The 12,232-nt window shown below is 40.0% G+C and overlaps 1 protein-coding gene across 2 annotated transcripts in view; it reads right to left on the reverse strand.

The window, feature by feature from the left end:
• The window catches only part of AGPS (alkylglycerone phosphate synthase), a 70,053-nt gene extending 61,788 nt beyond the window's left edge, over positions 1-8,265 (reverse strand). Inside the window, exon 1 of one of the 2 annotated variants that reach the window (XM_066322739.1) lies at positions 8,083-8,265. Coding sequence is in view for 1 of the 2 variants with exons in the window: in XM_066322738.1 (XP_066178835.1) it covers positions 7,982-8,001 (20 nt within the window). In the remaining variant the exon portion in view is untranslated. Of the gene's footprint in view, positions 1-7,981; positions 8,017-8,082 lie in introns of those variants that run through there. The other variant, XM_066322738.1, reaches the window with a different exon arrangement.
• Between the last annotated feature and the right edge of the window lie 3,967 nt (positions 8,266-12,232).

The following is a 12,232-nucleotide window of genomic DNA, read 5'->3' on the forward strand; positions in this document are numbered from 1 at the left end:
GCATTTCTTATCATTTGGTTATGCAAACATGGCCTTGCTACATAGTAAAAAGTTAAAAAAAAAAAAAGTCTTTTTACTATTTACTTTTCTAAATTTTACTTAGAAAAATTGTAATATTTCAGAGTATAAAATAATCCTGGAAGTCATTATCCCTGTGGGATGTCTAATGCTGACAAAATTCTAGGCAGTCCTCCATCCTGGGGAATGTTCAGGTGACTTTGCCTCCCTGTACCTAAACTTGTGGCTGTAATGGGCAAGTCAGATTGACCCAGGAGATCCAAACTCAACACTAAGGTTCATTATTTCTGGATCAGCTCTTAATTTGACATAGTTATTGGGAATTAGATAATGAAAAAATATATATTTCTCTCAGACAGGTGTGATATAACTACTTTCTGTTCTTCTCTCCAGAATGGGAATGTTTGTTATCCTCTGTTGTACTGCACCATGGAAATCCTCCCAGTGTGAGTGGAGATGGGTGTACTGAGCTTGACCAGTGTTTTTGACAGAAGATGGAATCTGGGGAATCCTGATCCCTGAGTCTACCTTTTTTGTGGTCATTACCTATGTGTAAAAGTATCACTGTGTTCCCAACCCCTCAATCACAGCAGCTCCAATGAAAAGTTGTCAGATTTTTTTTCATGGTGGTCCACTCCTTTTTTTACAATTGGCCAATTGCTGCTTGTTACGGCCTTGTGTTCCCACGCATTAATCACTGGGTTAATACCAGGACTTCTTTTCCCTCTCTCTTTCTGTGTTTGCATAAGATTGAATTTGGCATTGATTCAAATCAAATAATTCAAAAGCTTTAACTATGGCTGGGTGTGGGTTCATGACTAAAATAAAGTGTATTACCTAGCAATTTCGGTCATTTGCTCTATTCGTCACAGTAGATTACAGAAAGTGTGGCACACACAGAATTATGCATGCACTTTTCAACCATCTAAAATGGAGGATAAATTGAACATGTCATGGTTCTAGGAGCGTAATTTATATTGAATACAAGCTGGGAAGGGACTAGAGCCAAAACCTCAGATCTAAATTACTTGAGTTTCAGGGAAATTTTAATCCAAATAAAAACTTGGAGCTGTTCATCATACGATTAAGTGAACCAACAAGAGACCTCAGCACTCGCTCCCAAGCTAAAGGATTTACACCAAAATTGAAGCTTTGTGGTTAAGTCCACAGATGCTTAATACTGACTGTGATCACTGTATGGAGTTACTGCCAACTGTCTGCTGTAACCAACCCACATGTCTCTTTTGGCTTTGCATATATCCCTGTTCTTCATAAATTTACTTTTCCAGCTTGATAATTGTTCCTCACTGAGAGTGTGTGATGAAGATTCACAAACCTGTATTTTTTCACGCATGGACCATTGAAGTTGGTCTCATTGTCTTCTTTACATTTCAGGTTCCACCAATAATGTCTCAGGACTGAGAGAAAAAATGAAAACACTGTTTTTTCTTGCTGCTTCTACATGATCTTCCCTACAGTCTTTCATCTTCTTTTGCCTCTAGTCAAAACCCAACTATTCTTATCATGGTGGTAGTCAGCCCATGTAGACATTCAGTGAAATTCCATCTTTAGGTAATGCAGTTCTTAATTTTCTATTCAGAATCATTCCTAATCCAACCTTCTTTTACCACATATAACCAATTTCCACCAAATCAAACATAATCTACCCTTTTCCTGTGCAGCTGTAATACCCCCCCAAGATTAAGTCCTCCCTCCCCAGTATTTTACAAAAGCACCTCTTTGACCTGATCCAACACAAATCAAAACCAATGTCTTTCCCACAGTCCAAAACAACCTTTTCTCCCCAAAATAAACTCTTCTCTTGACATTAAGATGTAATGACCCCTGCAAATCCAGGAAGTCATGGTGCAGCAGAGTGATTGTAGTCCTAAAGACACTTTAACCTTTTCATTTACTGCAAGCATCATCCTTCTTCTGTGGTCAACCCATAATGTAAAAAATGAGGTCTGGACTAAGGGAGGTGGAGCAGGAAATGTTGGAGATTGTTACCTTCTGCTCCAGCACAGGCACACAGGATCCAGCCAAGGCTTCAGAGCTGTTCAGAGCAGGCAGTTACTGGGGAAAAGGATATTGGGGGTTATCACTACCACTGATACATTCACCAAGCAAATATTGATGGTCATAATGACAATAAAAGGCATTATATTGAAAGTCAAAAATAATACGCCTGTGAAACATGCTGGCAAATGGAATGGAGGCCAAGTGCTTAGCAGGATTCAGTAAAAGGTTATACATACATATTCATACATTTGTGCGGGGAATTAGATTGGACCTGATAAAAATTCATAATGGATATAAATGTTCACAGTTCAGGGCATAAATCAGCCACCAGCCTGAGGTTAGAAAATAACTTCCCCTACAGTCAGGCTGTTACATAATTATCAATTATACTTGCAGAGGGAGGAAAGAAGGTTGAAGAATAGGGCAATTTCCTCAGAGACATCTGGGAATTACTATTGGCAGACAACTAATTTAGATTTTATCTGGTATGGAAGTTCTTATTACATCAAATAATGTAATTTAGAATTAAAGCATGTGATTTATTTTGTATTTTTTATTCTTCATGTAATCAAGCTAATGCCTGAGGGTAATTGCAGGCCTTTCCATTACAAGCCAGCTGAAGTTAGCGAAATTCACTATGCTGTTTTCTCACCAAATCTCCTTGAAAACAGCTTCACATTTTGCAAGGAAATCAGGCAGAGTCCCAGCAATTAAGTTTATCAAAGCTAGCCAACTAATACAGTCAACTTACTGTCTATATTAGCTGAGAAAAAGTTACATGTGTGAACTGCAGCAAAATCTCATTCCAAAAAGTTCTTATTTTTGTTGTTTGCAAAATAAGACAAACCTATTAGTAACCTAATAAGACTTGCAAAGGTCCTAATTATCTCAAATTATACCATGGGGGCTACTCCAGGCCTACTTTTTTCGCTTGGTATTATCAGCTCACCTAAGCAAAACATACACGTTCAGTGGACTTGTTTCCATCAAGCAACACACCTCCAGCTCTTGTTGCACTTAAAAACAGTCTGTTAGCTAACATAACACACACTACATGCTCAGAAAAGCAGCCTTCGTGACCTTGCAGAGAGATTGATGGAAAATCAGATTCTTAATACATTGATTAAGAAACTATAAATAAATAAAGGCAATCCTTTATGTTTGCTGCATTGGGATAGTAGCTGCATTCTGTTGTAGTTCCTGGAGCACACAATCCACTTATTGCAATTATAACATAAGTTATCACAATAGATGTGGAAAGCTGAGAAACATCTATTGACAAAACATCTCACCAATTTTCTCAAGGGAAAGGAGTGGCACTTGGCATCAGTCTCTCCTAAGCATAATTTCTGCCCCTGGTGAGTATTACTAGAAATATTGGACATTGATTGCTCAACATCTGGAAAGTTCTAGGGCCACAGTCTAAAAATATTATGGTCTTATTTAAAAATTTTTACTGTGTAAACTTGAATGTAAACTCTGTTCAGATAGATTTATAAAAGGAATGGCTGAAGAGAAGGCAGCAGATGCAACGTAGTAGATCCTTTAAAAGGACTTCAAATCATATTTTGTAAGGATTTAAGTCAAAAAATGAATTCCAGCCGTGCCCTGAGTGCGGGCCTGACTGCTCAGCTCAGTGCTGCTGCTGCATTGCAGGCTCCCCACCTGCCCTCGTGTAACGCAGCCCCACTGCTCTGTGGCTTTCTAGGAACAAACAGGGCAACTCCTTTGAGCACAATTAGCTCTCAACAGTGGCAGCCTTATCAGCCTTGCAGCTGAATCAGAAATGAGGATTATGATCGTTTGGGGTGGGTCGTGTTGGGACCATTTGACACCAGTCTTCTGCCAGTCACATCTGCAGTTCTGTCGTGTCTCCTGCCTCCTTGTGCCCTGCTGCTGCTGCTGACACCCTGCCAGCAGCAGGCCGTTTCCCTGGGTTGCTCTCAGGCTGCTTACAGCCCATCTGCCTCATTCTGCCAGCTACCAAACTGCTGCTCCAGCTCCCACATTGGCTTCTCCCTCTTAAACGTGGTTTGCCTTATGCTGGAAACCCCAGGATATACTGGGGACCTCAATACAGAGCTGCGAAGACATAGGATACACTGAACTGTGAGGAGATGTTTGGGCTGTGAGAGATATGGGGGTGAGGACTGATTTTTTTTTTTTAGTATTTTCAACAGGATGATGAAGTAAACTTCAGAACACTGCTGACATTTACAACTGTAGATCTCAAAAATCTGAAAATACCAATGAAGAATTATAGATGAAGTGTAAAGAAATGATGTGCTCAAAAATAGTAGTTTTGATCTAGAATAAGGCAAATAGATAAATAGTGCACAAATAATCCAAGTAATCTTTCAGTAGAATAAATAGCTTGAAAAGTTTGAACTGGAAAAGAAAATGATGGGAAGATGTCCTTCTTCCTTGGCAACTAGATGTGAGTTTGCACAGGATATAGCAAAGCAAAAGAGCAATGTCATTTTAGACTCCACATGAAGAACTGTAACATCATCAGGTTAAGCAATTTTCTTTTTCATTTAGGTCAAAAATATTCTGTTTTATCCCAAACACTGTCAAAAAGAAAAAAGATAAATGAGAAAGCATTTTGAAAAAAGCCAGAAAATCATTGGCTGGAGGCCAAGCTTATTTGGAAATATGTGCATACGTTTAACTTGTCCAAACCTTTAAGGGTGATTAAGGAGAACTCATAGTGGATAATTTCTTCTGGAACAAGCTACTTAGAAATAGAAAGTAGAAAAAAAGGGGTTAGCAGGTCATGGGCTGCCAGAGATACTGACACTGCTTTGTTAGCTGCTGCTGCTGAGCAGCCACAAAATTACTCTGGTAGCAGATCCCCAGAGTGCATAAAAACGAGGGCTGCATTTACATATTCTGAGAATCAAGCTTAGGGTTTGTTTTCTCAGAAACTCACTCTCGGAGACAAACCTCCCATGTTTCTAACAGGCATTTAGATAAAAATGAGAGACATGGTCCAGTCCAGTGCTAAGGACCCCACTGATTCCTTAATATTGCTTCCTATTCAAATACAGTCTTTTTTACCCTGGGCCAGCACTTGTGCAGCTGCTCCGAGAGCAGCTCCTGCAGAACAGTGTGAATAGAGACAGCAGATTGTTTAGATTTTAAACTCGGTAATGACAAACTGCCTGCTGCATTAGCAGAATATGTGGGGTGTGACAAGAAGCAGAGGGAGTAAACAATGTTTTCTATTCCCATGTCATGTGACAATCAGGAGGGAAAAAAAAAAAAGGGGGGGAAGAAAAAATAAAGGGTGGTAGGGCAGCCATTCTATTGTCCCATTCTCTCTGAAAATCAGAACAGTAAATAACTTAGGGTCTCCCCTGTTTAGCAAACACTTTTTTTACAGAGGACACACAGAATGAAGAGTTAGAAGATAAGGAAGGGATTCCCTAGAAGACATTATGAACAAACCATAGATTAAAGACAGTTTCTGTTAAGAGTTCTATTCGTATACATTTAATACACTAAAATACTTTGATAGAACAGATATTAACAGAATACAAGATAGAACAGAATACAGAATAGAACAGAATAGAAGACAGAACAGATAGAACAGAATACAACCAGTGCTTGTATTACCTCTTGCATCAGAAAATGAAAGATAAGGGGATCTCTGCATTATTCTCACTTTTATACTTTCTGGATTTTTGGGGGTGTGGAAGGGGCAACAAAAAAAATCTATGAACAATTATAGTGTTCAGTTCAGAAAAAATCTAGGCTCCTGGGAACGCTTCAGAATTTAAAGGGAAAGAAAGGCAAGTAGGAGCTGGGTCAGCTCACCTGTGGCATAACTGTATTCCAACACCTGGAGGATGGGAGGGGGTTCCACAGCATATCAAATATGGGGGGCTGCCTCTAAAGCCCATGATGCTTTTAGAGTCTTTGTAAAATGTTTATTTAGAGTCAGTCTGGCTTCATCAGCACCAGAAGTCACAAAACTAAGTATTTTAAAACTCTTCCCACTATATTCAATGCAAAACAGGCTGCAAGTGTTTCTGTTCACACAACTGAACCTGTATTGTAAATAGTAATATATACAGGGTCATTAATTCTGGAATAAGTTCCTTTATCTATTTTATCATATTTCAGTATTTATTTCTAGAACAGCTATTCTATTCTAGATTCATTCCAGAACTGTCTTGGCTCCAGAAAGTCATAGAAGTATCTTCCATTTCAGTCATATTGATATTGTAGTATGCCCTAGGTAAAACAAGCATTAGGATTCTAGTTGGAGTGGGTGCACAGATCATATAATTTATTATTTGCAGATGCCAGGACATTAAAACTTTCAATTGTTTTCCCACCAAACTGAATAAGGCAGTTTGTTAATACAATTACCTCTGTATAATTGGAAACTAAATCAATGATGACTACGTGATTTGAATGCTACTTTAAATAATTTCATTTTTATGATGCTGTTTTGTTGCACATGGTATCACCAAATAGCTTATTCATTTTCCTGCTGACTATGATTTGAGTTTGCATATTTCTCTGTGACAGAAGAAGCGTGTTTTCAACCTTTCTAGTTTTCTGGGATACAGTGTGCATTGCTTTTAATTATTTAGGCTGGCACACATTAACACTAAAAGTCCATAGACCATAGTGAGTGAAACAAGAGGGAAAACCAGGGTGAACTATAACTTCCCTAGAAGAAAAAAAAAGCAGCCACCAGAGGCCTTTGGCGAAGCCCTTCAAGGAAAACAAAATGTGGGGTAGATGAGGTACATTGAACTTAAGTGTTATGAAGGATTTCCCCAACTCCTTTCAGAGGAGGATCCCCAGTCACTGCCGGTTTGCCTCTGTTTTAAAATATTTGGACAGGCAATAGGGAGAAGGGCCACAGACTACTCAATCTGTCATGGTCTGTTTGGATCTCTCAATTTGACAGGATGATGTACTTTGCAAATTAAAGTTTATTTTATAAGATCATTAGGAAAGAAAGCAAACATGATGAAGAAGGGCTCAGTCCCCTTTGTACAAACTAGTCTAGCTCACAAATTCACTAATTCATCATGTCAGTCATGAGGTTTCTAACTCACAAGTTCTCTAATTCATAATGTGCAATTCATTAACTTGTAACTTGCACACTTTGCATATGAGGAAAATACCTATCCAAGGGTGAGAGTGCTCATCCTTCCTCCTTGGTCACAGTGCAGGTGTTCCCTGTGTCACATGAGAAGCACAAACATTAATGTTTTATCAACACTCTTTTCATCACAAATCCAAAGCATAGCACCATATAAGTTACTACAAAGAAAATTAACTCTATCCCAGTCATAGCCAGTACAATCTCCACACCTTATTCCCTACTATTTACATGCTGCTCACATCCCATACTATCCAATAGATCTTCATTAGTCACCTTCCTCTTTCCCATCCTTTGATATCTTCACAGATATCTATCTTTCCCTGTAAAATGTTCATAAAACACCTGTGAAATATTCATTGAATTAATTTAGTCCAGGATGTTAGGCTCCATCTGTTCTGGTGGTCACTCAGGACCAGAGAGCTGCTGTGTTGTGTGAAGTTATGGGGCACCAAAGCCACCTCAGGTTGGGTCACTGCTGCACATGCTCTACTTCTTGCAAGGCTTGTTCTCCACTGGCAGTGGTTCCTGCTACACTAATCCCATAACACGCAGCTCAGATCATAGTTTACAACAATTTAAAGGTGTATCCATTTCAGTCTCCTTCTCTGGTCCCTTTGGACTCCTATCCTTGCCTCTGCTCCAGTGTGGACTTATCCAGAGACTCCAGTCCCTTAGATGTGGACCTACTCATGGGCCACAGTGTCTCCAGGGTAGAGCTGATGTGGCCTTACACACAGCCACAATCACTCTGAGGTGCACCTCCTCCAGCACAGCCTTATCCCAGGGCCACAGTCTCTCCAGGGGTGTACCTACTGTGCTATAGACATATCCATGGCCACAGATGCCTCTGCTCCAACGCACTCTTATCCACTACCACAGATGCTTCAGGTTGTCCTGCTGCTGCAGGGACTTACCCACAGGTCAGGTCCCTTCAATTCAAGCTGACACTGGAGCTGCAGCCTGTCTGGCCCTGCAGTGACACCCAGGCCGTGGGCCAGCCCGGGCACATCGCCATGGCTGTTATCAAAGTGCTCCCAGGCACAGCTGGGTGGGATGATAAGCCCTACAGCAAACAGCCAGAGTGAAAAGAAGCCACTAACAAGCTCTAGGCTAATGTGCAGCAGGATAAGCAAGACCCATGGCAAGTACAGCCTGCCAACTGATAGCTAAATAGCACTAAAAGCTATAAATTCAGTCTAGCAAACTCGGACCAAACCTGTCATTACTTCAAAGCATTTGAGCCCCAAGTTGGTCACCAAAACAGGACTGTCATGGTTTAACCCCAGTGGGCAACTCAGCCCCACACAGTCACATGCTCACTTACCCCAGCGCAATGGGGGAGATAATTAGAAGGGTAAAAGTGGGAAAATTTGTGGGCTGAGATAAAGACCGCTTATTAGGGAAAGCAAAAGTCACACACACAAAGCAAAACAAGGAATTTATTCACGTCCTATCAGCAGGCAGGCATTCAGCCCTCTCCAGGAAAACAGGGCTTCACTACAGGTACTAGTGACTTGGGAGGAGAAACACCCCCAGTCCACACATCACTCTTTCCTTCCTTCTTCTCACAGTTTTATATGCTGAGCACAACGTCATATGGTCTGGAATATCCCTGTGGTCAGCTGGGGTCAGCTGTCTCAGCTGTGTCCCCTCCCAGCTCCTTGTACACCCCCAGTCAGCTCCCTGTTGGGGCAGCCCGAGAAAGAGAGAAGACCCTGATACTGTAAGCACTGCTCAGCAATAGCCAAAACATTCCTGTGTTATCTTTTATCTGTTTTAATACATTGTTCTCAAGAATTTTTCAACTTGAAAGGAAGTTGATTTCTAAAGCTAAGTCATCAAGCTGTAACAAGACAGAAACTCTGACAATTATCCATTCAAATCATATCAATGCCAGATTATCCTACAGGATGAGACAAGTACCAGCAGAAGATCAACTGCTCCTGATTCCTCTGAGTCAAATCTAAAGCTGAACTTTCCTCAGGAAGATTAAGGGTGTATATTCTACTTACTCATATTCATGTATAAAGTTTTACCACTTCCTGTACTTCTATGGTTCCCAGGACTTAAATCATAACCAATACTTAATGTCTGGGATGTGGGCAAAGGTTGTAGACACATGGTAACTATTTCACTAGTCCTAGAGACAGGGTCATCTCCATGAAGACATGAAAGAACCAGTACTGTACTTCAGATTGTATGTTAACCTCATCTACCTTCTAGATGGCAGGGGTTAGGGAAGATGAATTCCAGCCATGGTGGGTGAAAACATGCCATATTATACCAATTAGCAAGCAGGGAGCTGTGGTCCATCTCATGACCCTGTGATGTAAGAAGGGAACAGAACTTGTGTCACATGTGACACTAATTCCAGGCTGTTTGGTTTACATTTCATGCAGAGATTTCTGTAAAACAGAGGATGTCTTCCCACCACTAAATGAAAAATAAATGTTGCTTCACTGATTCCTTCTATCAGTGTTTTTCTAGGGATATCACAGGGACTGATTCTAAAATAAAATTATTTATTAAAAATGTAACATCAAAAAAAGGCAAAACCCAGATCCTCAGAGTCACTTCTCATTACAGTTTCAGTCAAAAGAGTCACTGGTTGAAAGGTCAGAAATTCAGTGACTTGGACAAGTCAGGACTTGTCTCCAACATTCTTCAGAGGTTTGAAAGTTGTTATTTCAACAGATATTTTCTTACATTGCCCTTTAATCTGAAGGTACCCAAACTAGCAAGTTTTTTAAAAGTTTGCTTTTCAGCAGTAGGTGGCACTATCAAGTTTCACAAATATTGTAATATAAATGAATATAAAACTTCTATGCACATAAATTATTTTAAAGAGAACATGAAAATATATCAGAATAAATTCTGATAATAAAATAAATATTTTTCTAAATATTCCAATTGAGAAAAAGTCTAATGCAAGAACAGGAATGAGAATGTCTAATATCAAAATAGGCAACATATAACCATTAAAATATGTGTCATAAAAAGTTCTCAATCCTCTTTGTAAAGGACCACTTTGAGTTGTTCTTGAATATACTGTTTCTGCTACTTTAAATTTCCCAGAAATTATATGTATCTCATTTGCATATAAAATGTTATACTGCAATAATGAATGTCAATACATCTAAAATAATTTATGTACTTTTTATAATGTAAATTAATGTATACAAACAGGAATATGGCAAATGAAAAAAGCATTAGGATTTTTCTTTAGTTGTCAAAAGTTTACACGTAACAAGCAAAGACTAGGGCACTACATGTAGGGCCAGATTCCTCCACGTATAGTATATGGGGATGTTATATTCCAAATAAACTCCAGGATTAAAAAGATGCAATGTTAATTGAAAAAAATTCTTTGAAACTTTACTATATAAAAATCTGTAAAGTCAACTCACAAACAAATCTGTGTTTCCAGGTATTCCAGATTGTCTGATGACACAAAATATCAGTATCATAAAAGCACTGCGGGTACTTTGTTTCAGAAGCTCCCAATGCCATGCACCTCATTCCTCAGCAGTGTGCAGCAGGGTTAATCCAGTGCTATGCAGCATTTTCATTAAGCTGGTTTTTGGATGACTGCCTTCTCATTAGAAATGAAGGGCTGGTCTGCCTGAGCACAAGGTGTAAAGACAAGGAAAGGAGAAAAGAAATTAAGTAAGGAACACAAATGAAATATATAGTCTATGCTCTTTTATCTGCCTGACCAGAAAGTGTCCTTGCCATTTTTTCCCCCCCAGGCTCCAAGCAAGCTTCTTGGCTCTGCATAGTATTTCTGCACTATGATACAACCTATGCCAATGCCTAAGATTCACACTTCCTTTTATTTTTTTTTCTATCAAATAAAGCATGTAGAAAAGGCACTTTTATAGCTTCACAGCATTTTTTCATTAGCTGACATTGTGTATTTTTCCTTTTGTGCTAACCTGGTCGATTACTGTTTCTTTTATAATACTGAAAAAGTCAAAAGTTGCTACTTAATAAAAACATAATTTGCAAGGACCTGGCAGAGGCTGCATTCAAAAGGTTTTTTAACTTGCAACAGCCTGCTTCAGTTTCTCTAGAATCTTCAACCAGAGTCCTTCTTGTTTGATTCACTTGGGTTCACTTCTGGACCTCAGAATAAAGTGGTACTACAAAAATACTATGCAGGAATATACTTTAAATTTTGCTGTTTCAGCTGTAACGTGGAGGTGCAAAGAACGTTTTAATTATTAGAAATGTATTGAATTTATACACTTGTGCTTTTTTTTAAGTTGTAAAGTCACAGTCTTGTATCTTGAAGGGCAAAAATGAAAATGAGATCTTCACCGTAGCTCCGTTTAAATGGCGCCAACACCCAGCAGCTGTGCATACACAAAGCAGGGTCTGAAAGAAGCTCAGTGCAGCGCTCTGGCTGCAAAGCACAAGAATGAAACACCCGCAAAGGAATAGGGAGATTTATCACGTTTAGTAAGAGCCTCCTAATTCCACAATATCTGGTTCAATTAGCCGTTGAAGGTAGCCTCAGGAAGGGGCTCAAGGAGTGACGAAATGATCATGTGAAAGGTACATATTGTCATATACTGTCAGCCCGGCTACACACACAATGGCAGCAGACCCTTTTCAAAGTGGTATTCGTGCACTGCATCGTTTAACTGCTTGGCTTTCAGTTCAGCTTGCTCTCTGAGTAATGTAATTTACCATGCAACGACAGGTGCTTTAAGATAAGACACTGCAATAAGGATGCCAGCCTGTGGCCTCTAAAGCATCCCTCTTACTTTTAGGCACACTCTGTCACGTGCTTTGTTACTCCTGAGGAGCAGACGTATTGGGGGCTGTGATGTGTTTTACTGCGTGTAGCATGTAAAATAGCCGGGAAAGGTTGATACAATGGTATCACGACTAGTACCACTGCCGCTCCGAGGGGAACCTCGCCCGGAGTTATCAATTTCCAACACTTCGTGCGTGCCAACCCCCAGAATCTCCCGAAGTCTGTTTCGGCTGCTTTGACGACTCGTTCGGGACTGTTCCCGGGGCTCCGCCGTCCCTCCGCGCTCCCTGCTGCAGCGCCGA

The sequence above is a fragment of the Sylvia atricapilla genome, chromosome 7 (assembly GCF_009819655.1).
Source record: "Sylvia atricapilla isolate bSylAtr1 chromosome 7, bSylAtr1.pri, whole genome shotgun sequence".
In the NCBI taxonomy this organism is placed as follows: domain Eukaryota; kingdom Metazoa; phylum Chordata; class Aves; order Passeriformes; family Sylviidae; genus Sylvia; species Sylvia atricapilla.